The sequence below is a fragment of the Hipposideros armiger genome, unplaced genomic scaffold, assembly GCF_001890085.2.
Source record: "Hipposideros armiger isolate ML-2016 unplaced genomic scaffold, ASM189008v1 scaffold_155, whole genome shotgun sequence".
Taxonomy (NCBI): domain Eukaryota; kingdom Metazoa; phylum Chordata; class Mammalia; order Chiroptera; family Hipposideridae; genus Hipposideros; species Hipposideros armiger.
In genome coordinates, this window is record NW_017731505.1 from 2,991,523 (window position 1) to 3,018,562 (window position 27,040).

The 27,040-nt window shown below is 47.2% G+C and overlaps 1 protein-coding gene across 2 annotated transcripts; it reads left to right on the plus strand.

The window, feature by feature from the left end:
- Nucleotides 1-112: 112 nt before the first annotated feature.
- On the plus strand, nt 113-26,183 carry GPR143 (G protein-coupled receptor 143). 2 transcript variants are annotated; one of them, XR_002124978.1, is made up of 10 exons: nt 113-3,041; nt 5,444-5,553; nt 6,449-6,543; nt 11,605-11,697; nt 14,044-14,153; nt 15,617-15,725; nt 17,510-17,627; nt 18,947-19,190; nt 24,716-24,839; nt 25,784-25,874. XR_002124978.1 is itself a non-coding variant. In XM_019651234.1 (9 exons), exons 1-9 carry the CDS (start codon nt 2,639-2,641, stop codon nt 25,876-25,878), a joined length of 1,377 nt encoding a protein of 458 aa, XP_019506779.1. In that variant the 5' UTR covers nt 122-2,638; the 3' UTR covers nt 25,879-26,183. The 2 variants fall into 2 exon arrangements, 1 of the variants encoding a protein (XP_019506779.1); XM_019651234.1 differs by lacking the exon at nt 24,716-24,839 and having other exon boundaries at nt 122-3,041; nt 25,784-26,183.
- Nucleotides 26,184-27,040: the final 857 nt, after the last annotated feature.

A 27,040-nucleotide genomic window follows, 5' to 3' on the forward strand; every position in this document is an offset into this window, starting at 1 on the left:
CCCCCGGGCACCTTGAATCAGAATCTGCTTTTCAATGAGATCTGCAAAGGGAATGCACATTAAAGCTGATGAATTCTGTTCTCAGGTCTGAAATCACTTAAGTGCCTCTTTATTGTAGAAAAAGTACAATTTAATTTTAAACTCTATGCAACCCCTAACTGTTTCCACACTCCTTCCACTTATACTGATGATTGCTTTGTTTCTTTGGTGCTGGCCATGCCTTTCTCCTTGATGTGGGCTCCATGGCACACTTGAGGGTTTCACCAAGACCTCAAGCCTTTCAGCTGAGACAGCTGGATGTCAGGGGACTTACTGTGAAAAATAAGTTGCCTGGGAGAGAAAACCCATGAGCGTCTCCCAGACGTTAGTGTATCTGACCAAGTGAGAATAGCCGGAAAATTGCGAGCTGTGGAGCAAAGGAGAAGCCGAGACATCAGGGCACTTCCTGGGAAGCCCAGACCATGAAAATGCAAGAGAGAAGTCAGGCACTAAACTGGGAGGGCGGGAGAGGCCCAGGGAGTGAATGCAAAAAGGAACTTGATATACTCAGAGGCTCTGATGATTACTGCACAGATAGCTCAGCGTTCATGCTCACCTGTGGCTATGCTTACAACCGTAGTACTTCCAGCTGTGTGCCTTTGCGTGCACGTGCTTCACCTGTTTCATTTTTTGCACACTGTTGTTGCACCGTTTCACGAAAACGTTTCTGTCATCGCAACTTTATTTCTGCTAATTTTAAGTTCTCTCTTGCTCGTTGTTTGAAAGTTGAGAAATGTAGGCATCCTTATGCAGTTTTGCTCCGAGGCCCATTTGCAGCATAAGCATCCAAGCCTTTCCAGCCTAGGTATCTCATTGGTACCAATTGCCTCCCCAAGGTCATTCTCACCACTGACACCCCCCCCCCCGGGGAGCCTCGACCTTGGACACTGGGCACCCTAGTCATCCAGCGCCTGTAGGTTTGCACATAGGAAGCAGAGAGTTGTGTATGTGCAGCTTGGGCATAAAGCAGAGACTGAAAGGCAGTGACACTTTTGCATGGATGGGCCACCCAAAAACTCTTGGCATTAGGGCAGATAGATGCTGGTTTTTCATTTTTATCTTTTACTTTCATTCCACACACTACCCTCCAAAAGCTGCGTCTGCTTTCCAAGAGCGAAGAAGGCAAGGGGAGATGGACTGTGCAAAGCAGGTAGCAGGATTCATGCCTTCTGAAGGACCGACACATTAACATTGGGGAGAGTACTTTCATGATGTTTTCTACTGTTTTCACAAGCGTGTAATACGGAAGAGCGGTGAAGGTTTTGACAATGTCAGTCTGTTCCGGACTTGTAATCAAAGCAGCTGCGCGACTTCCAGACGTGCCGGGCCGGGTCCTTTTGAAGTGGTGGCGTTTGCAGCCCTTTGTTCCCAGCTCTGCTTCCCATCTGGCAGTGCAGCGCCTGCCTGCCTGCCTGCCTGCCTGCCTTCCCCGGGGCCCGACAGGAAGCCCACTCCCCTGCTCTGCAGGAAGAATGCGCAGGCGCTGAGCCCCAACTCAGCCTTACAACTTCCAAAGCTGCCATGGAAATGTGGATGAGCCGCTGGGGTGGGAGGGCACGTAAGCGTTTGCGTTTAAATGTTTAACGGGAGACGACTGAGGGGGACAGTAGGGACGCCCTGCCTGTGGTTGATTGGAAAACCCTGGGGGGGGGCATTTACTGGGAGGATAGGCCATAGGGTGCCTGCTTTGGGAGTGCCCATGGGCCTATTAGGTTTATTGATCATGATTAATCTGAAAGAGCTGGCTTCCCCACACACACACACTTTTTTTTAAAAAATAAAGCTTTGGCTGGTAAAGCCATAACCTGGAGGCAAATCTAGTTTCAACCTGAAGAGCTTTTTTAAAAAACCTCACTCAGTAGATTTATGATCATCATGAGTATTGATATGACTTTGAAACTTTTATGCTTATAGAATAAAGCATGGTTTTCAATGTATAATGAAACATGTAGGAAACTTAAAGCAATTAAGAAAACTAGAATACACTTTAACATAGTTATTTTCTTCTAAAGAGAATTCATTACCCTTGAAAGCTCATTTAGTATGTCAAAAACGTAACCCTACATCAATGAGCTGAGTAAAAACGGAACAGACCTGAAAGGGAAGGTGTAAAATGTGCATGTGTGTGTGTGTGTGTGTGTGTGTGTGTGTGTGTGTGTGTGTGTCTGATTTGTTTGTTGATGTTAAAGGAAAACTCTGCCTCTGTGGGATTGTTTCCGTGAGGGAAACGGAACATTAAGAAGCACTATTTTAACACCAATCCCAACAGTCAGTCACCGTTTATGAACATGTCCTGGTGTCTGTAACGCATTCCATCAGGGACGTCAGAGTCCCAGTCAGGGAAGATGTGGCACAGGAGGCATACTTTTCAGGAAGATCAGTTGAGACGGCAGTTTTGGGGAGGGGTGTCTGGATCCTGGAGAACTCAGCCCCTGAGAAAGCTTGGTGAGAGGGGAGAAAGCTGACCTCCAGACCTCCAGCCATTTCCACCCCCACCCCCTCCCCTAGCGACCAAGCATCACCCTCGTGAGGCCTCGTGGCGTTTGCAGAGGGCGCACAGCTCCCACCGAGCCTGGCGCCTTTTGTGCAAGCACCAGGGATGGAGGCGGGGGCGGGGGTTGGGGGGAGAGGCCCAGGGCACATGATGCCCGCCCCCGCCCAGTCCGCCCAGCACATGATCCAGGCCGGCCGGCGGGGTCCTGGCAGACCTGGGACGCGTCCCCGAACACAGCCCATGGCCTCCCCGCGCCTGGGGACCTTCTGCTGCCCCACGCGGGACGCCGCCACCCAGCTCGTGCTGAACTTCCAACCGCGAGCGTTCCACGCGGTGTGTCTGGGCAGCTGCGCGCTCCGCCTGGCGCTTGGCCTCCTGCAGCTGCTGCCCGGGCGCCGGCCCGCGGGCCCAGGGGCGCCCTCGACATCCTCGCGGTCCTCGGCCCGGGCCCTCGCTTCCACCCGAATCCTGCGCGCGGTTGCCGCCTGCGACGTGCTCGGCTGCCTGGGTAAGGGCGCACGGCTCCAGGTTAGCCCTGGTTCGTGCACGATTAGGGGCGTGTGGGCCGCGGGTTGTGGTCTGCTCGATGCCTGGGCCAGGGCGCGTGGCCCGTGATCTGTCTGCTCAGTGCCTGAATCAGGGCGCGTGGCCCGCGGGTTGGGCAGCACGTCTGCATATTCGGAGCACAGAGAACCGAGAACCAGAGGCGGCTTCCTAGGGACCCAACGGGACGACTGGGGGACTGCAAAACAAAGTAGTCCGTGAAAGTTAAGTCCAAGACACACTTGTTCCTAAAAAACCAGTTTGTAGCGTTTGCTATTGCAAGTTGACTAGAGAAGCTTGAGTGCAGTTAAGGCAAACCCAGAAAATAATAAATGCATCATTATTCCACCAGTGAGAGTATAACAGGTGTGTGTGTGTGTGTGTGTGTGTGTGTGTGTGTGTGTGCGCGCGCGCGCGTGCGCATGCATGGCTATATGTGAGTGTGTATCTTTCTTTTCCAGGTTTGGGTTTTATACCACTGGTAGGCAACAGCAGGCCAAAGTTCTGCAGGCCATGAACTAAGAATGGTTTTATATTTTTAAATGTTTTTAAGAAAAATAATAAAGTATTCCATAAAATGTAAATGCCAGTGTCCGGAAGTACAGTTTTATGGGAACACAGCCCTGCCCGTGTGTTTGCATATCGTCTGGGGCTGTCTTTGTCCTATGGCAGCCGCTGAACGTTGACAGAGAAAGTATGACCCATAAAGCCTAAACTACAGAAGGTGCCAAAAAAATGGATACACATTTTAAGAAAGGAAAAAAACTGTATTAACATTGTAATACTCAATATATACAAATAACAAACGATGAATACACATCACGTGTGACGTCTGCAATGACAAGAGGTGCTCAAAGTGGTTCCCATCAGCGTCCAGACACTTCTGATGATGGCGAACTACTGCTTGAGCAACGCTGACCAAAGTGTCCACTTGTAGATATCTTTTTTTTGGCACCCTTGGTATTTACTGTCTGGCCCTTACAGAAACTTTGCCAACCCAGCTTTAAACTAGAGCATGGCACTTTTTAGAGACCTCTAAGCTTTCTCAGATTTGAGGAACTATGACAGGAAGCAATACTTCCTTTCTATTGAAATCATTTTGGGAGAGGATAATTAAACCAAAAATTAGTTTCTTCCCCATTCTGCTAAATCACTTTGGAAAAGTGGCTTCATAGTAACGTAGTTCCTGTAATTTGACTATCTGGAAGTAAAAGAGGCACCCAAACATCTTTTGAGACCCAGTGAAATATTTGCATATTCTTTCACCTTTGGAAGAGAGGTGGGTGATGCTGTGGGGAAATGAGCAGAAGCAGAATTCAAGAAGTTTTGGTGAGCGGACCCCCTCACTGAAAAATAAGAAATACGGATGCCTACCTTACAGGCTGTTTATTGAGCACAGAGGAGTGTTACATGCTGAAAACAATAAGGCACTCGATAGAAGAAAAGCATTATTTTTGTTAGCTTTTTAGTATTTATAGTTTACCTTTAGTGGTGTATTACATAGTGTATATTTAGTATATTACACAATATATATTTACTGGTATATTAGACAGTATACTAGGGTACACTAGCACATAGTATACTCCTATAAGTTTGTACTTATACAAACATAAGTACAGTTATAAGTTTACAGTTCCTCTTTGGCTATATATTACAGTGTATGCTTAAACCAAGAGTATTGCATTACGTAACAAAGAACCTTAATACACACCTTAACTGCGTGTGCTATGTAGAGGAGAATTAGATAGCTGGGTCTAACAGGAAAAAAAATCACTAATAATAAATGTGAAAAACAAATGATCAAGTGAAAACCTTAAATGTAGTTTTTGCAAGAATGAAAGAACTATCTTTTTAAATTTCAGAATTGTGCTTTTTCAATCATTCTTTTTTTTGCATGAAGCCTAGTTATCATGGACATTAAAAATACAACCAAGAAGTACTGGTTGTTATTCATATAATCACTTCTTAATGCCAAATAAACACAAAATATAGAGACATGATTATGGCTTACGACGGCTTCGTGCCAGGCAGGGATGGCTTTGCCACCACAGTAGTTATTTTGTGAGTAACTCACTCTTATTTTTTTTCTCTGTGTGCACACACCAATATGGTGTGCTCTCCCTCCATGGCTTTTCCCATCTATCTCTCTATCCACCCATCCATCCATCTACCATCCATCCATCCATCTACCCATCCATCCATCTACCATCCATCCATCCTTCTACCATCCATGCATCCATGCATCCATCCATCCATCCATCCATCTATTATTTTTGGAGAGCAACGAGTCAGCTTTAGATCTGAATTAGAACCAGATACAAAGTACCATCTAAAAAAAAAAAAAAGTACCATCTAATTCTTGCTTAGGTATTGTAGTCCGGTCTGTGGTGTGGCTAGGATTCCCCGATTTCGTTGAAAACGTCTCGCAGGTGAATGGGACAGACATCTGGCCTGCCGCCTTCTGCGTGGGGAGTGCAGTGAGTATGCCTCCCTTTGTTCACCCCCTTCCCTGTTATGCTGTGGTCCTCACAATCTGGTCCCACCCCAGCAACCCACCCACCGGAGTTTGTTCAAAATGCAAATTCTCAGAACCACCCCCCCCCCTTCTCCAGACCTACTTCTCCAGACCTTCTCCAGACCTACTGGGGTGAGGGCCCTCTGTTATCTAGTGTGGTTCCTCCCTCCCCCCCACCTCTCTTAAGCAAACATATACAATACAGTCCTTACCTTCCACAAGTCCACAATCAGAACCAGCTGAAAGAAAAGAAAGTTATTGATTCACTGGCTGTATTTTACTTAATGCAATATATATATTTCTCTGTCCACTGTGTTAACGGTCCACTGAATGATCCCAGGGTCCACCGATGCTGTGTTGACCCCATGGCCTGTAGCAGGGCTGTCAGCTTCTCCATCTCTCCCCTCTGTGGCCTGCATCCTGATGGGGTACCTGTCTCAGGCCGCAGCAGGATGCATATCAATCCTGTGCTGCCTCTGACCTAGGGAGCCATTCCCTTCCCCTTCTACTGGGAAGGTCTTTCCTGCCCATACCCCTTGGTTCTCAGCAAAACAGCTCCTAGTTCAAAGACCCTGTGAGCCCTCCCGCCAGTTTAAGCCACACGTCTGTGACCTTGCTTCACCATCCGTACTGGTGCACCAGCAGGCAGTGCTTGCTGCTGCAGTCGGCCGAGGAGACAGGACAGAGGCACACACCTGTCTGCGGCCACCTCGGCCCTTGGATTCCAAGGGCCCAGATGTCTCCGGAGGCTGTCACCAGCTGCCTCCTGACATCTGCCAGCTCATCTCACACGGGGGGAGGGGGGAAGTCTGGGGCCTGTTACCAGGGCCTTTGATGCCAGCTCTTCCCAATTACAGCTGTGGATCCAGCTGCTGTACAGTGCCTGCTTCTGGTGGCTGTTTTGCTATGCAGTGGATGCCTACCTGGTGATCCGGAGATCGGCAGGACTGAGGTATGCAGAGGCCTGAGCAGGGCTGCCTGCCCCGGGGCCCTTGTCTGAGAAAAGGTCTCCAGACAGAGGCCTTTTAGCGCGGCAGACACAGTTGGTCAGCATCTGTCAGCTGGCCTTTCTGCCCAGGAATATCCACAGCAGCTCATTTTTATAAAAGGCCAAAGGCAGCATGAAAAGGCTGAGGGTTTTAGAACCCTGAAAATTAGTAATTCAATAAATTACGTATTTGGAACAGGACCAATACTAAAAAAAAAGAATTGGCATGGCTATATAGAATTTTTTATTATCTCTCAAGTTTCGGGGAGAAATTCTTCGAAGCATATGTATTGACACTTGTGCTCAGAATAGAGAACGGTGGAGCTCTGTGCTGCCTGGTGACGACTTACACAGCGTTTCGTTCCTTGTCGCTGGTGGCTTTCCATTCCTGCTGTCACTCACTAGCTGTTGACAAGTGACTTAACCCCTCTGCACGTCTGTTTTCTCAGCTCTAAAATCATACCCATCAGGTAAGGACGTCAGGTTAAGGAGGAGTAAATGGGATAATGTATGTAAATGGTTGCAGACGGCGCTTGGCATGCAGCGGACTCCCGGTAGCGTGAGTGCTGATTGTAGCTGGCACGTGCACGAGTGGTGAGGGGGCAGAAACACAGAGGCCCTAAGTGACAAACAGAAGCAAGAGGGCAGGGCAGGGCACGTGTCCAGGTCTTCGGGCTTCAGGTCCACAAGCATTTGTCCCTCACCAAGTTCATGGTCCGCTTCAATCAAGTCCCCTTTGGGTAGAGCTCTGCTTGCTTGTTTGAAAAGCAGTTTTATAAAGTTCACCCATTTAAATGTATAAAATCAATTGCCTTTAGTATAGACACAGAATTGTGCAGCCATCACCTCATCTGGTTTTATGACATTTTAGTCATCCCCCCCAAATCTCTGTGCTAGTTATCAGTCACTGCCCATGTTCCCTTCTCCTCAACCCCTGGCAACTGCTAATCGACTTTCTGTCTCTAGATTTGCCTGTTTTGGACATTTCTTTTACATGGAATCATACAATATGTGACCTTTGGTGTTTGGCTTCTTAAACATTTTCAAGGTTTATCCGTGTGGTAGATAAGCTTTGGGACTTCGTGGTAGATAAACATCAGGATTTCATTCCTGTTTTATTGCTGACTAATGTTCCACTGTATGCAGTGCAACATTTTATCCATTTATCTGTTGAGGGGCACTTAGGATGTTTTTACTGTTGGGGGTACCAGGAATAATGCTGCAAAGAACATTTGTATATGTGTTTGTGTGGATATATGTTTTCATTACATACTCCATTATTTGGGGTATCAGGAATAAGTCTGCAGTGAACATTTGTATATGTGTTTGTGTGGACGTGTGTTTTCATCATATGCTCATAGGTACATAACCCAGGAGTTCAATTCCCAGGTCATAGAGTAACCCTATGTATGACCTTGTAAGACGCTGCTGAACTGCTGAGACGAAGTTGTACCATTTCACGTCCCCTCTGGCCATGTATGATGGTTCCAGTTTCTCCACATCCTTGCTAACACCACTTGTTATTTGCTGTGTATTTTTTTTGGTTTTTAAATTTTTAGCCATGCCAGTGTATGTGAAGTGACTTCCCTTATGGCTCGTGATGCTCAGCATCTTCTCATGCACTTACTGGCTATTTGTGTACCTTCTTTGGAGAAATGTCTAATCAATTCTTTTACCTGTTTTTTAATTGGGCTATTTGTCTTTTTAATGTTGAATTGTAGAAGTTCTTTATATGTTCTAGGTACAAGTACCTTATTATACATAGGATTTACAAATATTTTTCTCCCAGTCAGTGGGTTGTCTTTCCACTTACTTGATGGCATTGTTCGAAGTACAAAACGTTTTAAATTTTGATGAAATTTAATTTTTCCATTCTTTCTTTTTGTTTCTTATGCTTTTGCTGTCATCTAAGAAACCATTGCCTCTCACCCAAGGTCACAAAGATTTATACCTGTATTTTCTTCTAAGAGTTTGATGGTTTCAGGGCTTTAATTGAGGTCTGTGATTCATTTTGAATGAATTTTTGTGTGTAGGTGAGGAAAAGGTCCACCTTTTTTTCTTTTGCATGTGCATATCCAGTTGTCTCAGCACAATTTGTTGAATAAATTCACTTTTAAAACCAATACAGTAATTGCATAAGGATCGTATTCAGGCTATCGAATACATTGGGTAGTCTTAGTAGATCCCTACTCTACAACCATTGATATTCCTCATGTATATCACATTATCAACTTTGGTCTCTCTGGCCTGAAGCTTAATGCTTCCTTCATTTTTGTTCTTGTTCCTTTCATCTTTTTACTTTTTTATTTACTTCATAAAAACTCTTACACATTTATATAGAACCTAGATATCTCTGGTTATGAAAATTCTCTAGGGAAGATAGTTAAGGTCAAAGGTAGCCAACCAGGTGTATTGGTGAGGATTAGTTTTGGATACATAAAATACATAAAATAATAATGATTTAAAGAAGACAGGAACCTCTCTATCATGCTAAAAGAGGCCAGGGCTAGGCAATCCAGGTCTCATGATGGACACCAGGGACCCAACTTCCTTCTAGCTTCCTGCCCCACCCTCCTATTGTCTGCCATGCATCCTCAAGTTGTCATGGCCCAAAATAGCTGCTGAAGCTCCTGCCATCACATCTGCATTCCAGGCAGCACGAAGGAGGAAGGGCACAATGCAAAAGAAGTCTCCCTTTAAGCAGCCTCCCTGGGAGTTTCATGCAACAATTCCACTTTCACAGTATTGGCCAGAACTTAGTTTCATGGCCACACTTTAGCTGCAAGAGGAGGTAGAACATGTAGTTGGTTAACCAAGCATGCTGCTGTTCTGCTGTCATCCAGGTTATGTTACTAAGGGAAAAAGGGAAGAATGTTTTTGGGTGGACAGCTAGCAGCATGAGAAGGCCTTGTCCCTGACGCCCAGTGCGAGTGTGTGTCCTCGTGTGATGGCTCCTTCACTCTGTTGTGGAGAGATCAGAGCTATGATACAGCTAGAGGTCAACAGACCACGGGTAGTGCAGAAAAGAGGCGCCTTGGGGAACCAAAAGGAAGCTGGAGCAAACATATGCCTCAGGCTGTCATAGGAGGATTCACTGCTCCATCCCCACCGCTTGGGGTTGAAAAGGGCAGCCTCACAGCTGTCTGCATCTGCAGAACAGGCAGAACCCTGAGAAGCCAGCCCAGGCAGTCCAGAGCCCTCACACCCGGGAGCGTGTTTGGGACTCATCTGGGAGCTCCGCGTGAGGATAGACAAAATGCTGGAGATAGAACACAGAGACTAGAGGGTGCCGGTGGAGGGTGGGTTCTGAGGGCACACCCATCACGCAGGAGGCAAACATCCAAAGATGCGAAACAAGCAGATGCCTCCCAAGGGCACGGGAAGGGCAGGGTGGAGTTGATTCTGTAGGTGTCAATTATGAGGCTGCAGCTGGTGGGGAGGGGTTCTCAGGAATTTCAGGGCAGGGGGCCAGGTTTTGCAGGGATGGCCGGATTAAACTCCACATGCCCGTCTAGAGCCTTCTAGTCCTTACCTTGGCGTGGGAGAGCTTTTACTTATCATCCTAATCCTAAGAAATGTTGTTATAAAACTAAGATTTAAACTGCTACTATGACGTGGGATACACAGGCTTAGCAATCCCAGAAGGTCTGGAGACCCTGGGGATTGCCCTCAATCGAAGACACTACTTGCTCTAAGAAAATGAAAGTGTGAGAGAAAAGGGCATCTGGGGGTCAGAAGAAAGAGCCGAGGGTCTCCAGCCCTGGGCCGCTCCTGCTCCCGGATGCAGTGCAGTTCAGACTCACGCCCTGGGGTGGCTTTCGGGCTGTATCCATGACGGAAGTGGCTGTCGCCTCTGTGACCTGGCCTAGTTCTGACTCCCATCCCTCGTGGCCATTCGGGGCCAGGGAACCACTGACCAGGCGTGGATGAGCTCCGTTCCTGGCCTCGCCCCTCAGCCCGGTCTTTCCCACCTCCTAGCACCCTGCAGCCCAAGGGTAGTGCCTGGAATGTGAAGAGTCTGCTCTGTTCAGCAGTCTAGCGCTTGCACAAAGCTGCTGGGCTGTCTTCTGAGTCTCATACAAAGTCTTAGGCTTCTGGACAAGACACACCCCGCCCGCTCCCAAACCGGAGGCTGGGAAGCTGCCCCAGAACTGGTTACAATGTGGGAAGCAGAACATGCTGGAACCATTGGCCTGTGGCCTCCCAGAGAGCCGGCTGCAAAATGTTTCTTCTCCCCGAGGCGCGTTCCTTTCATGCTGTCTCTCTCTCTCTCTCTCTCTCTCTCTCTCTCTCTCTCTCTCTCTCCTCTTGCCTTCTCGTAGAAGGGTGTGTTCACTTTGATCCCTGACTGCTCCCTTTGTCTACACAGCTGGGCTTCAGAGTTAAAATCCTGATGAGTTTGGGGGGTGTACTCTTCTTTGCCAGGAGCCTGAGGGATCTTTGAGTGACAGTGTCACATCCGATGGAGCTCCCAGCCCATCGCACAGAGGAGGTTGATTGAACGCTGGGTGTGGGAGGGAGGGGGAGCTTGGGGAAGGACTGGGGATAGGAGCGTCTTGCTTATTAGGTGAGCTGGGTACTTATGAGGACTTATGATCCCTTCAACTCTGAAAGCCTTATGTTGAGTGAAAGGAGCCAGATGCCAAAGGCCACACAGTGTACGGTTCCATTTCGATGAAATGCACTGAGACAGAAAGCAGATTCATGGTTACCAGGGGCTGGTGGAGGGAGCACTGGGGTGGACCGCCCCCTGGGTCCAGGGTTTCCTTTTGCGGTGACGAAGCTGGTTCGGGACTGGACTGAGGTCATGGCCGCACAACATTGTGACTATCCTTAGTAGATGCCACTGAGTTGTTTTCGTGTTTTATGAATTTTGCCTCAATTAGAAACAACTCTGGGGTGAGGGTTTCACTCTGTGTGTATTTTGCTGATGTTCCTGGAGTGCGGGAGTGGGTCTGGTGGTTTCCGCTGTCGGAGGTCCTCTTCGGTCCTCTCAGGACTGGCCTCTGTCTGCTTGTCTCCTAGCACCATCGTGCTGTACCACATCGTGGCCTGGGGCCTGGCCGCCCTGCTCTGCACAGAGGGCGTGCTCATGCTCTACTACCCTTCCGTGTCCAGGTAAGCCAGACCCCCACTGACCAGCTCGCCTGGTCCCTCACCTGGTGTGCGTGCACCCAGGAAATGCATGGGCACTGACCCGGGTGCGCGCCTTCAGGCCAGGCCATTGTCTCGGGGCTCACGGACCCATCCACCTGAGCCTGGGGGATGCCCACTGCAATACCTTGCACCTCTGTGCGTTTTCCCACCTCTGCCTTTCATGTGGATGTGGGTGGGTGCCTGTGCACACAAGTGCCCCTGCACACCGTGAGGTCCGTCCCTCCACAGCACTGTGTGTGCAAGGCTTTGGGCATGCCCCCTCCCCCCATGTCGATACAGTTTTCTCAGGCCCACGCTTCCATTTTGTATTCTTCAAACCGGTTTCCTCTGGATGAGCAGGTGAGTTTAACATCCGAAGGATCAGTTGGAGATGGTGTGGAAGAATCAAAGTTTCACTCTTAGAAGAGCTCTTTCGAAGCCTCTGGGTGCTGCACTTTCTCACTTCTCTTCCATTCTGTGCTCTCAAGCCATCCTGAACACAGATACAGGGAAATGTGGCCGCTGAAATTGTCCCAGGCATGCTTTCAAGTTTAAAAATCCCATCTATGCAACCATCTGTGAAGCCTCAAGGTCCCTCCAAGTACATATATTCTCTAACTTCCAATAGGAAACAGAAAAAACAGAGTTTGGACAGCATCTCTGTGTGACCTTAGGCTTATGTAGACTAGGGAGCAGCACAGCGCAGCCCTCAGGACAAACCCGGCCCTCCGCCTGCTTTTGTAAATAAAGTTTTATTGGAACACAGCCACGTCCATTTGTTTATGTATCGTGTATGGCTGCTTTCTCATTACAACGTCAGAGTCGAATAACTTCGACAGAGGCTGTGTGGTCCATGAAGCATAAGATATTTACTATCTGTTCCCTTACAGAAAACGTTGGCTGCCCTGTGGTGTAGACAATTTCTCTCCTTTCTATTTCGCCTTCCTGCAGTGACTCAATTAGACGTGCAAATCAGTGTTGCTGCGTGGTGGGCATTTACAGAGCTCTGTGTAGCTTCACCCATACAGCCTGCCCTCCCCCGGAACTTTAAAAGGACACGTACAGTGTCGGCGGCTGTTAAAACGGGATGCACTTAATTGGAAAGGGAATTTTTATCCTTCACTTTCTCCTGTGGCTCCCGGAGACTCCCGGGAAAATTACAGCAGAACATGAGGGAGCCATTGCTGCAGAGTTCACAAGGTGTCCCCATGGCCTTCAGGAGGCAACTCCTTTCATGCGTCTTCCTCCTTAAGCATCTCTTAACCCTCACACCCCATGACCCAGAGTCCTGGGCATCCTTCAAGCTCCCACCCCCGTTCTCTCATGTGTCACTTACTTTTAGTGTTTGCAAAGGTATCTCTTCCCCTGCTTATTTCCCCCTCCACTCAAGCCTTTCCAGACCACACTTTATTTTAGCCTTCGCAGCTGAAGAGGAAGAGCTTCTATTCGAAAGAAGGTGGCATCCCTAGGTGGTACTATTATCCTCCTGGTGGCAAGCAAAGAAAGACCTTGCATTTCTCCTGCGGGATTTTTGGCACTTCCTGTCATGGTCCCCCTTCCCTGGTTTGACCACTCCATGCTTTTCCAAACAAGGGTGCCTGTTTGTTGTCACTCCCCCTTCTGTGGCCACAAGGGGGCTGTTCCACCTCCTTCTTGGGTCAGGCCTGAGCAGTCCTCTCTCCCCTTTGTCTTGATTCTCTCTTGCTCTTGGCCATTTTTCGTCTACATTCTGCATTTCATAGCTGACAGTTCCTACCTTGTTCCATGCCTTATGGTGACCGATGTTTGCCCTGACCCATCCATGAAATCGTGGGCCTTCTGCCTGAACAGAACCACTGACGTGATTGTTAACATTCACCACGACAGCAAGCGTCCTTTGAAACATGAAGTTTGGGTATTTGAGTTGTTGCTCAAGGAGAGGAACTGAATCTATTCATGGTATCAGCCAGGCGTAGCCAGTAAAACCAACTAATTCATTGAGTGTCTTTGTCTTACTTGAACTGTGTGTTTTTTCAGGCCCTGGATCCACCATCCCAGCGTGCCTTCCTTTTGCCAGCAGGGGACTGTAAAAGCTCCCCCTAGTGGAATGCCTTTGAGGTCCTCTCATTGACGAGGCAAATGGAAACATGATTGATCTCCCTTACTCTTCTGTGATTTGTTGCTCATTCACGGACATGAGATATGAGTCAGAGTTCCTCTGGGCAGACTCAGAAGTAGATTGGTGTGCTTCCCTGTTTGCTTTCTCCCTCTTATCTCGGCTTCCAGATGAGTAGGCATATTTTAGACAAAGCTTTGTTTTTCAGGAATGACTTGTTTTTCTTCCCTCAGGTGTGAGAGGGGCCTGGATCACACCATTCCCCACTATGTCACCACATACTTGCCACTGCTGCTCGTCCTTGTGGCCAACCCCATCCTGTTCCAAAAGACAGTGACTGCAGGTAAAGGATAGGAAAGTTCTCCAGGCGCATGACCACGAGGACGGCCCCATGCTTTGGGCTCATATAATGACACGGGCTGTCCTTCCGCAATGATCTCAGACAAGTGACCTCATTTGTCATCCTCCAGAGACATAAGAGAGATACAGTTGGAAAGAAAGCGAGCAGGTTTAATAAATGCAAGTGAACAAGCCAACTTGGTTATGGGCTACACACATTCTTTGGCAACGTTTGTTAGTTCGAGGCCAGCACCAGTAGACTTTTCACTTCTGTCTGGGCTCATCCTGGGTCTGCCCTTGGTGTGCCTTGGAGGCCCCAGGAGTGGCCTTGGAAAACGGTGGAGATGACACAGGCGCAGAAGGAGAGGAAAGGAGAGGGGTAAACGCATGGAGTATGGACCAAAAAGTTGTGGGCCTGGTTTGTCCCATAATGTACTTGGCCTATGTCTTTTCTCAGTGGGGCAGGAAACAGGAAGTAGAGCACAGGAAACGAGTCAAATGCAGTGGTAAGGACTGGATAAAGAGGGATGTTGTAAGTCAGCAGAATGCACCGGAAAGACCTCTAGGTTGAGGCTGGAACTTGCATTACAGCCCCCACCCCATCCTCAAGGAAGCGTGACCTGGAGCACGTCCGTCTCCAGCCTCCTCAAGCTGCATGAATCTCTCAAGGGCAGAATGAAAGTAAGGAAGGTTGCTTTAGAATCAGCTAATGATTATAGAATTTTAAACCATTTAAAGTACTCTACCACTGTGAATAGGAAATCACTGAGGCTCTTTGGATCACTCTTTTCATAGTGTAAAAATAGTGTATTAAATATAACATTTTTTAATACAAAATTGCATTACAAGTGGTGATTCGATTACACCAAACAAATAAAAATGACTTATAGAAAAAAGATTGGAAAGAGACACAGATGTTAACAATGGCTGTCTCTGGGTGGACCCTGGGTCATTAATTCTCTAAATTTTTAAATATTTTCCACCGTGTGCATAGGCGAAATTTTAAATCTTTCAACGTTTTAAAACAGCAAGCGCGCATTATTTTTATAACAGAAAATATAAACCTTTAAACATTTAGTTCCTGAGCTAGTAAAATCCAAATAAAATCCTGAGGTTAATTAATAGTACTGTACTAATGTTTTCTTCATTGTGGCAAAGGTGACCACAGTTGTGTAAGATGTTACCTCTAGGGGAAGCTGGGTGTAAGTATACAGGAACTCCCTGTACTATATTTGCAAATCTTACATAAATCTAAACTCATTTCAAAGTAAAAGTTCAAAAAGTATATTCCCTTGAGTGTATGGGAATGCCAACATGGAAGCTGTGAGGCGAGCAGAGCAGTGTCTTGCTGTGATTCATGCTTTTGTGGCTTTGTTCACGGGCTCACGTCCGCTTTGGTTTCCTTCCCTGTCACTCAGTCAGGGTCAGTCATGACCATTACATGCGGTTCCCTTCTGTTCTTCACAGTGGCCTCCTTACTAAAAGGAAGACAAGGCATTTACACAGAGAACGAGAGACGGATGGGCGCCATGATCAAGAACCGGTTTTTCAAAATAATGCTGGTTTTCATTGTTTGGTAACCTTTCTTCTATGTTTCTTCATTGTCACCGGGAATGGGATATGCAAGCACTTTGTCATTTTGCTCTACCCAGGCGTGAACTGAAAGTTCCAAAGGGAAGTCTTTGGAAAGGAAATCTTGGAAACCGTGCTAGGAGACCTTTGAGGAAATGCATGTGAGACAGGAAGGGAAGTCTACAATCCATGAACCCCTGGAAAGAGAGTCAGATCTACTGAACTTAGATATGAAGCCCTTAGAACAAGAAGAACCAAGTTTAGCTTCCATACATCCCAGCCATATGCATCCGGTGTTTCGTCCAACTGCTGGGGTTCACATGGAAATGAAGCACTTGATCATACCTTTTAAATCAATTTGCATCCGTCTTGACACCAGGGTTGCTGTAACCGACAGGACAAGGCCGAGGGCACGTCTTTGGTGTGATGATGACTCATAGCGCAGGCCAGAAGAGTAGAGAGCAATTTTCTCCCCTTAGTTTCCCCACCATTTCAGCTGGATGCCTTGAAAATAGACCCTAAACCATGCAAAACAGATTGGAATCAGAAAACCCTTTGCTGGCTGCCGTGAAGCGATACTTGGCAAGACGGAGCATGCCTTTGTGGTGTTAATAATTTACGGGATACGAGGTGGTTTGGACATTCTCCTATGAGAGACGAAAATGACCTCTCTCTAAAAACCACACTGAACTTGCCGTGTCAAACTTCGCTGGCCTGCCAACAATAACACCCAAAATCTGAACATAAAATGTCAAGATAAGATTTGCTTTTGTCTCCTCCATCAAAATGTTAGGTTACTCTTCAAACGAAGACTGAATTCTGGGTTATTTGATATAGTGCTAGAACCTTACACCTGAGGTGGTGTGTGTTACCACTGGAAGGATTTGTCGGTCTCTGCTTTAGATTGACAAGAATTATATCTCTTACATAGAATACTTTTTTTAACTCCAACGTCTGTCTTTTGTTTTTTTAGTTTTGGATGTAGAAATAACATAGTGATTAGACATTTCTATACCACACAAAGTGATCACCCCAATAAGTCTATTACCCACCTGGCACCATACGTAGCTACTACAATATTATTAGCTATATTCCCTATGCGGTACTTTACATCTCCCTGACTATTCTTTTTAAATTATAGCTGACATTCAATATTATTTTATATTAGTTGCAGGTGTACAGCATAGTGGTTAGATATTTATTTTTACATTAATTTTTTTTTAAGTTGGAGAATTGGGGGAAGGGAACAGTGTTGGGGAATCGGGGAAGGGGAACAGACAAGTTGCTGTCCTTTTGTTCTTCAGTCTAGTTGTGGAGGATGTCACTTCACTGGCCCATGTTGGTATTATCATTGTGCCCTTCCCATCTGAGGTAGTTGGGTTGCCTGCCATTGGACGGCTGCTCACTGCGGCTCATGGCAGCTCATGCCTGCTGCCGGCCAGCCCCACTACAGCCTATGCTGTCGCCAGCGACTCACAGCAGCCCAGCTCCAGGTCGAGCTGTTGTTCACCATCTTAGCTGTAGAGGGCACAGCGTCACTGGCCCTCATGTGGGATCTGAACCAGGGCCCTGCTGCTCAGAGCTACTGTTCCAAGCCAACTCCTAACAACGCGCCACTCGGCTGGCCCCTACATTAAGTTCTTGATGTGCTGGTCCCTTCTTGCTGCTGAATGGTCATCCCTCCATGATGTTTAGGTCTTGGTAGACACACCCCATGACCCCCCGCATTAAAAAAAATGAATTCTGCTGCCCGTTCTCATTACCCATGTGCCATTTTCTTTCTAACAGTTGGTTGTCGAACATCATCAATGAAAGCCTTTTATTCTACCTTGAGATGCAACCGGATATCAGTGGAGGTTCTTTGAAACATGTCAGAAATGCAGCCAAGACCACATGGTTTATTATGGTAGGTGAATCTTGATTTTAAGTTTTCATCTTGAAAAAAAAAGTCAGAAGGAAAAACGAACGCATTCAGAAGTATGATGTCTTGTCATTTAGATATGTATTTAGAGTCGAATAGGTTCCCAGACTACTTACCTCTGGCCTTGGTACACTAGCTGTTACTGTCACTCATTGTTGGGAACATTAAATGGGTACAACTCTGGTCAATCAATTGGGCACCGTGTGTCAGACCTTTCAGGCAGACTCAAATGTCAGGGAATTTATCGTGAAGAAATACTTTAGACTATAAAAAGTCACAGGGGTGAAGGTATTCCTTATAACATTATGCATAATTAGAAAGCATTAGAGACAACCCTAATTTAAAAAAAGCGAATGGCTGAGTAAATTATGGCCTTTCGTCTTGATGGAATGTTTGTCAGAAGTTAAGAATGACAACTATGAGTTCTCTAGTATTGAGTGAGAAATGCAGAATATAAAAACTGATAAATACAACTACACAATAACTCACGTATGAAAACATATTGGCTAGAAATACACAAAATGATAATCAGGTGGAAACACCATGGGAAGATGTCCCCCAATGTTTTTATTATATTGCACTTATAATAAAAGTGCACACATGAACTGTTAGTGGAGAGATACTGGGTTGTCAGAAAAGTCATGACGTATTTTTTCTATGTTTTTCGTTGCAAAAATGCATCATGACTTTTCCGACAACCCAGTAGATACACACGGTCCTACACAGAATTAATATTTATGTTGCTTCAGCATTGGGGGAAATCTGATTCACAAGGACTTTAAAATAAGACCAGCATTAACTACCTCCCTTTCTGTGCCGGGGTTTGGAGTTTCGCCTGGTTCCTTTGGTTCAGTTCCTATATGCTTACCACACGTAAGTGGAGGGATGTTTCCTGGACTCATTTTTTAAAAATTATTTTTAATTTTTTTTATTTTTAGTTTTTTAGCTGAGCCATCCTGCCACCTGTTGGCTGCTCAGTGGCAGCTCAGCTCAGGCCAGGAATCGAACCGGCAACCCTGTTGCTAAGAGCTCGCGAGCTCTTAACCAACTGAGCCACTCGGCCAGCCCTTCCTGGACTCACTTTTCAGGAACCTTGGTTAGATCAAATTGTGACTTGGAAGCACCCTTGAAGATATGGCACCAATGGCCAATCTTTGTCTTGCCCCAAACCAACCAACCAGTCACTTCCAAGTGAGGCTGAGCAGTGGGCCCCCCAGTGGAGTTTGTCACCCTGGGAGCACCCGGGGCTCTCATTCCTGCTACACTGCACTCACTGGCCCATGCCTATTTGTCCCCCTTTCCAGGGCATATTAAATCCAGCCCAAGGATTCCTCTTGTCTCTGGCCTTCTACGGCTGGATGGGATGTGGCCTGAACTTCCGGTCTCCCAGGAAGGAGATCCAGTGGGAATCAATGACGACCTCAGCCACCGAGCGGGCCTTTCCGACCCAGGGGGGCTCCTGTGTGCCTCGTGACAGCCCCACTTCCAGAAAGGTGCTACATGTCAGCAGGCACACTTCTGATGAGGCCCTGAGCATACTGTCTGAAGGTAAGGACTGCGGGGGCCCGTGGCTCCCCTCGGAGTCCTTTATCAAACAAGGAGGGGACATGGTATGGAGGCGGCATCCGTGTTCTCTGGGTGTGCGTGGAAGGTTACCATGGGCGACACTGACGTTGATAGTGCATTTCACCTTCCATGTCTCCTTTCAGTATCTCAATGGTGCCTCTCATGTGGGTATTAAGCACTGTAGCCTTATGTTAATTACAACCGGCTCCCCCTGGGGCTGGATGGCATTTTGAATAGGAGATTAATTGTCATTCCAGACCCCTCAGTAACGTTTGCTGTGAGGCAGGGGATAGTATGACACAACGTCTGTAGATAATAGGTGTAGATTGATTTGCCCAGATCACTCGGGGGCATTTAAGATGAGAAGCCAGTCAGCCAATTGCAGGCTCTTTTAATCTGTCATTTTCATTGAAACACCAGTGCTGTGGCCTTCAAACTGCCCTGTGGACCCCAATGTGGTCTTTCAGGCACCTAGGAAACAATTCACACCCCATTCCAAAATGCATTTGAAAACCTGTGAGAAAAATTGTGAATTCTCCAGTGTGTTAGGAACCAAATACTAGTCCCCCAGACCCACCAACCTGTTCAGGTGAGCTTGTATGTGTGTGTGTGTGTAGCTCAGAGTAACATTCACCCGCCCTCTTCATTTACATAAAGACTATCCTGAGATAGCAAGATTACATTTCAGCTCCTCTGCCATTTATAACGAAATTTCCTTGATATGCTGCAATCAAATCAAACCCGAAAAAGTTAGATGTTCATGTTGATGGAGACCCTTGGAGACCTCCATTTTTGGTTTCGGAATTTTACATTGGCTAAAGCAGTTCTGATTACATTCATGTCTTATACATCCCAAGTTGTAACTTACAAAATAAATGTTTGGCAATGTACTACTCTCCCTGTTTGTAGTAGGGTTCCTTGTAAGGTTTACTTTTAGCAAAAAAAATATATCTTCTGGTGAGGAACAAAGGTTTGAAAATCACCACTCGGAGCTTCACGTTTTAACGGAGCTGACGATTTGTAATACATGAACAAACAAATCCTTGAGAGGGGGTTGTTGGTAACTGTCATCTTATGGGAGCACACAGGTTGTCTAAAAAGAGGGAGAGGGAAGCTGGGAGAGTTAGGACACTTAAGAACACTGAGCGGGTGCGTGCAGGGATGTAGAGGCTGCTTTGTATTTCCTCAGCAGGCACTGGGGTTGGGAGACACAGACCTGAGTTCTCTGTTCAACCCCTTTCCCATCTCCTGTCTCTTCTTCAGAGTGGGTCCTCATCCTGGGCATTTCGAGCTGTGTGAATCTTTGTACTGAGGGCCGTCCTATGCAATGTGGGGTATTGAGCCCTATCCTTGGCCTCCACCCACTCAATGCCAGTAGCACTTCTCCCGGTTGTGACAACCCAAACAGTTTCCAGACGTTGACCAATGGCCCCTGGGAGCCCCAATGACCCCAGTTTAGAATCAGTGTCTCAGAATAGTCTGTCCAAAGCCTGGAACCATAAATTTGCTTTCCCCAACATGTTGTCCGAGCTAAATGAACACACACACACACACACACACACACACACACACACACATGCGCGAGCTAAACCAAAGACAAACACCACAGAACCCAAACCACTTTGTGCAGAAATAATGTTGAAATGTGGAGCAAAGAAAATATGCAGGAAGAAGTTGGGAAATGAGTTCAGAGTTTCATTTTCTTCCCCACTCCTACTTACTATTCAGATACATTGAAGGAGGGTTTGTTTTTAGGTGAGAAACTGGGTTCACTCTCAGGGCCATAAAATAAGGTGGTGAATTGATAGATTCTCAGAGATGGATCCTGTCTGGTTCGAATCAGAGCCTCAAAGGGATACAGTAGATGTGGCTACTAGAGAGAGACCACGTGTGTCCAGACTTTCTGTCCAGTCAAATCATTCCTCAAGGATGAGGGAACCACCAATGGGATTGCTGTTAGGGTGGAGCCACCTGGGGAATGAGCCAAAATTTTTTATCTTGAAGTATCTGGCTTTGTTTGCATTGCCATCCTGGCATTTTTAAGTGGCTGAGCCCATCTTTGGAGGTCAAGTAAAACAAGGGAAATGACACTAAACCCCACCCCAATCTGCCCTGCCCCAATCACCACCAAGGGGCAAGATCACTCAGCATTTCCTTAGTCTCGTTCTGTGCTGCAAACTGTGGTATGGGTCTGTCCCTCACAGGTCGGAAGTTTCCACACAGACGTTTTAGGGACAGATCGAGACCCAGCAGAAAGATGAACAGTGCAGGGGTCCTGGCGGCCGCTCTCCGTCAGGGCTCCTGTCGGCCGCTCTCCGTCAGGGCTCCTGTCACTCACCTTCTCAGTGACAGCTTTCGCAAGGTTCAGGTAATGCCCTCATTCACGGCAGTGTTGCCATGCATGAAGAGGTGTTTGTCTTGAGCACTGCAACTCCATGTTTAGTCAATTTATCATTTTGGAAAATAATGGAGGAAGGAAACATCTTAAAAATCTTTGAGTGTCTTACCTGCTGAAGTTGGACATAGTGGAGTTTTCCTTCAGACTTCGGGCTGCAGGGGTCACAACGAATTGTGGAGTGGTCCCAGTCTCATGCTGCCTTCCCTCTCCTTTGCTCTTTCTAAAAAAACTGAGATGTAATTCACACACCATAATAATCATCCTTGAAAAGTGTACAGTAACTCCTCCGTAAACGTCGTGGATATGTTCTTAGCTCTGCAGCAATACGATGCGGTGCGCCCCTAAGGTACCGTCATCACTGCTTTGTATAGTAACTCTGCTGGAATTTGCATCCATGATGCTAAAAAGAACTCAAAGGGATTTGATTCAGAAATTAGAACATTTCAGTATTTTGCTGCTTAGGACACTTCAGCCCCTTTATGAAGATCCCCACATGGGACTTTGGCATTTTTTTTTTTTTTTTGCTGAGCCATCCTGCTACCTGTTGGCAGCTCAGCGGCTGCTCAGCTCGGGCTGGACTCGAACCGCTGTTGCTCAGAGCTCAAACTCTTGAGCGAGCTCTTAACCAACTGAGCCACTTGGCCGGCCCCCACATGGGACTTTGGGCTGTTGTCACCATTGATCTCAGAGGACAATTTTAGAATTCCCACAATTCTACTTCTCACTCATGATCCCATCATTCCCATAGCTCCCCTTTCCTTCCATAATCCCTTGGTGTTCCCACAATCCCCTATCCATGATCTCATCCGCCCCATAATTCCTTGTCTCCCACAATTCTATTTTTTCCCATGATCCCTCATCATTCCCATAATTCCTTTATCTCCTATGACAGTTAATTCCCCATAATTCCTTCTGTCTCCCACAATTCCAACTACCTCCTATGATCCTCTGTCCTTCCTATAGTTCCCCTTTCCTCCCATAATCCTTTGGTGGTCCCATAAGCCCCTTTTATTCCCATCATCCTTTGTCCTTCCCACAGTTCCATTCCCCCCACAATGATCCCTTTCTCCTAGAATTCTATTTCCCTCACATGATCTTCTGTCCTTCCTACAACCCCTTTTGTCTCCCATGATTTCTTAGTATTTCCACAATTCCCCTACCTATACATGATCCTTTGTAGTTCCCACAATTCCCCTATCTCTACATGATGTCATTGTTCCCATAATCTTGTTGTCATACCCACCATTCCATTTCTCTGCCACAGCACTCCGTTTTCCCCACAATTCCATTGTTTGCCCATGGTTCCTTGTTTCCCACAGTTTCCGTTTCCTCCAATAACCCCTTGGTGTTCCCACAATTGCCCTCTGTCCAGGACCTCAATTTTCCTAAGATTCCCTTTCTCTTCTGTGAGCCCTGGTCTCTCCCACAATTCTCCATTCTCCGCATAATTCCCATTCTTTTCCACAGTCTGTTTCCCCCCTAGTCTCTTATGTGTCCCACAACTCTCTCTTCTCCTGTAATTGCTGTCACCTCCACAATCCCTCATCTCTCCCTCAATTCCCAGTCTCCTATTATACTGTCCTTGCCCGTAATTCTTGCTGCTTTCCCCAAATTCTCTCCTGCACGTCCACATTTCTTTGCCCTCTCTCATACATATCCATTCTTTGTCTTCTGTGATTCTCTTGAATGTCACTTGCCCTTCCTCTGAATGTAACTCCAGGTGTCCCCGCAGATTGCAGTTGCTTGGAGTGTGGGAGAGAACATAGCCCAGGGTCTCCTAGATCAAATTCAACACCTTGAAGGGGCTCCAGGCGCAGGTGTCATATGCTTCCTAGGGCTCATGTTCAGTGCTCAATACTTGGGGTTTCCGACCTATAGCTTCAGGCTTTCAAGGGATCCATGAAAAACAACTGAGAGTGCAGAAAACAGAGCTCTATGTGGGGTCAGGAAGTTCCCAAAAACTTGCCTGGGCTTACAAGGCATATTAAAGAGGTTGCCAGGGAGGGGCCTGGCTCTTGGGCATCATGAGTTCTCTGGCACCTGCACTTCCTGCAGGGACACTCGTGAGATAGTCACATATTGCCCCGATAGAGAATTAGTGCACGTCCCCCAATGGCCTTGTTGGATTATACTGTTAGAGACTTGCTCAGCTGACACGTTCTCTCTTGGTGGAGATGTTTAAGACCACAACGGCCAGCACCCAGTGAATTCAGTGCAGGCAGGGCTGGGCTCAGGGGCCTTGGCACCAACCACACTGGCATCTGAGAAGGTTGTTACAGCACAAATGCATCTCCTCTGTGGAGCCCCAGGGGAAGGATGAAAGAACCAGGAATTTTTCAAAAGCCACAGGAGTCAGAGTATGCCCCAAAGGGTGAGGTTACAGGAAGGCCCTCAGCCCAGGCCTTGATCACATGCCCCCCATGTGACATTCCAGCCCAGAGTCTTCCTGAAAAGATGACAAATCTCACATTAGTTCCCATGAGCCCAGGGTGTTCTAATCCACCATGGGTGACCCTGGGAAAACCAAGTGTTTCTGAAGAGCTCCCAGCCCCTCCAGCAGGAATGGGGTTGTGGAACTGGAAGTGTCTTCTAGGAGTCTTCCCAGCTGGTGCCTGGTCTCCAGGAAAAGCAGGCTCACGGCTCCAACAAAAGATCTCCTTTCACCCTGGTCGGCAACACAGACTCTTCTCGGTTCTGGCCGCAGGGTCCATGGCCATAATATCAGCCCTTCTGATATTCCTTCATCATACTCGGTGTGACTTACTCAGGCTGTATTCTCCCAGACTTGTCCTAATGCAGCCCTGGGAGGAAGATATGCATGCTGCTTTCCCACAGACCATGGTGGGTTTTGTGGGGGTGGGGTAGGAGGCACTGTGGTCCCATACTCGTTTCTCTTGGTAATGTCATCACCTCTTCCTGTAACTCGGACTTCCATAAATACTTCCAAGCACATCTCTCCTATCACCACAATGTATCGCCTCCACTCTTCCACAGAACACTAATGTCCTCTCTTTTCTTCCTAAGAGCCCTCCAAAACTCTGCATGTATCACATTTTACACTGTGCTTATTCCTGCCTTTCTTTATATGCATCAATCTGCCTGCTCCAAGGCTATGGGTAGACGCTGCACCCAACGGACGTCAAGTCGTGTCCAATTTGTGCTTATCCACTCAAGATTTGTTTCTCAAGAATTTTCTGCATGCCCGGTGCATTTTGGGGTGCTACAGTACTATGGTGAGTAAGATAGACACATCCCTGTGCACTGAGACTCTCCATTGTACCAGCAGAGATGGACGATGCAAAGCACAAGTAATTATAATCTCCCAGGTAGTGAGAGGCTATGAAAGAAATGAAATCGGGAGGGGGCAGGAGACTGGTTCTCTGTAGGGTGTCCTGGACACCTCCCTGAGGATCAGGTAACATCTGAACTGACACCTGAATGAAATGTAGGAGCCACAAGAAAATGTGGAGAAGAGCTTTACAGGCAGAAAACAGATGTGTGAAGGCCTGTGGCAGGACTGAACCTGGCGTGTGACGGAGAGGCCAGTGTGCCGGAGTGAGTGGACAGGGACAAAGAGGAGGCTGCAATTGTCAGCCAGGCCCCTTGGTGGAGGGAGTCTGGGATATGGCAGTTTCCATGAAGGGCAGTCACATGCCCCATGCGCAGTTGAAAAGACCACTGTTCTTCATGTCTTCCATCTCTCTGGCCTCCACACGCAGCTCAGAACCTGGCACACGGCAGAGTGTTTGCCGAATGAAAGAACAATTCTGACATCTGTTGCAAAGGACTGTCACAGGTTGTGAAGGAAGGTGTGTTCTTGGAATGACTAACCAGACCTCTGGATGACTGTTGGCAGGAATGACTTTCTTTCCTTCTACTGATAACCTCCATCCCCTAAAACCAGGTGGTATCATCCATGAAAAGACGATGAGGAGGTGCCTTGGTTTGACAGAGGGTGGAGCTCTCCCTCCGTTTGGGCACCTCCTGGAGTGGAGTGCCCAAGGCCAGGCTACCACAGGCCTGATGCCCATGATGGCGCCTCTGTGTAGCAGCTGCACCAGCAGTCACAAAAGTGCACTGTGGCCTGGTGCTCCTAAACCCAGTAACATTTCTGAAGTTTAGAAAACGCCTTCCAGGACATCGACACCATCACAATCTCTTCTCTTTTCCTCTGTAGGTTCTGATGCCAGCACAGTTGAAATCCATATTGCAAGTGGGTCCCGCAACAAAAATGAGGTTGAACCTTTTCCAAAAACCCAGGGAGACCTGTGAGAGGGACATGGCGGGGTTCCCACCTCATCTCCTCAGATTCTACATTTCTCATTCGTTAGAATTGTGCCCTCGCCTTCCCATCTCTCCTGTGCCAGGGTGTGACGTCCCTCAAAAATCTCTCTCTCATCACCATGTTACAGCTCCTTCCCGAGGATGCTCTTTGTGATAAATGATCCATGACTGTGCACATGCGAATGAAAGAATTCCTTCTAGACCAAAAGCTCAGCAGCTTCTGTAGATGCAGCCATGTAATGCCAGGTCCAAGTCCTTGGGGAAAGTTAATAAAAAAGTCATAACTGAGCTCCCAGTCTGGCCTGGATTCTGTGCGAACAACACCTCCGGCAAACGCTCTCTAGTAAGGCAGCAAAGTGGAGAAGCAGCGGGATACACGGGGCACATGGAGGGCTGCGCAGCGCGCACGTTCACCACCAGAGGGCGCCAGAGGGCAGCTTGGAGCAGGAATTTTAGCCTTTGGTCCCCACGCTGTGTTCAGCAATGGGTCTCAGGAATCCTTGGAACCTGACGTATGCTCAGATCATTGCCTAGGTCTCCATCTTTCCACCAGTTGAAAATATAAATACACACACACACACACACACACACACACACATTTGGCAAAAATATTGGAATATGCATTGAAGTTGCAATCCGGCAATGTTATTGGAGGACCTGCTATACTTTAAACCTCCGTGGCTTTTGTATAGTCTCAAAGTTGTGAAACTATCACCACTGTCCAATTCCAGAACAACGTCATCACCCAAAAAAGAAACCTCTACCCCCCACTCTTCGTCCCTTCCCCATTCCTCCCTCCCTGACCCTCAGCCCCTGGCAACCACTAATCCACTTTCTGTCTCTATGGATTTGCCTATTCTGGGCATTTCATATATAAAATGGACAACATTTGTCCTTTTGAGGCTGTCTTCTTTCCGTTACCGTCATGTATTCAAGATTCATCCACACTGTAGCTCAAATCTGAACTGCATTCCTTTTAATGCAGAATAATATTCCATGGTATGAATAAGCCCATTCTCTGTCCTAGAAACTACTGACATGGCCAGCAACTCCACCAGCCCTTGTGCTGGGAGCTGTGTGGGGTCTAGGGACCAGAGGCTGTAAGCTTTGTCCTCAAAGATGTCAGAGTCTATTGAAGAAAATAAAAAAG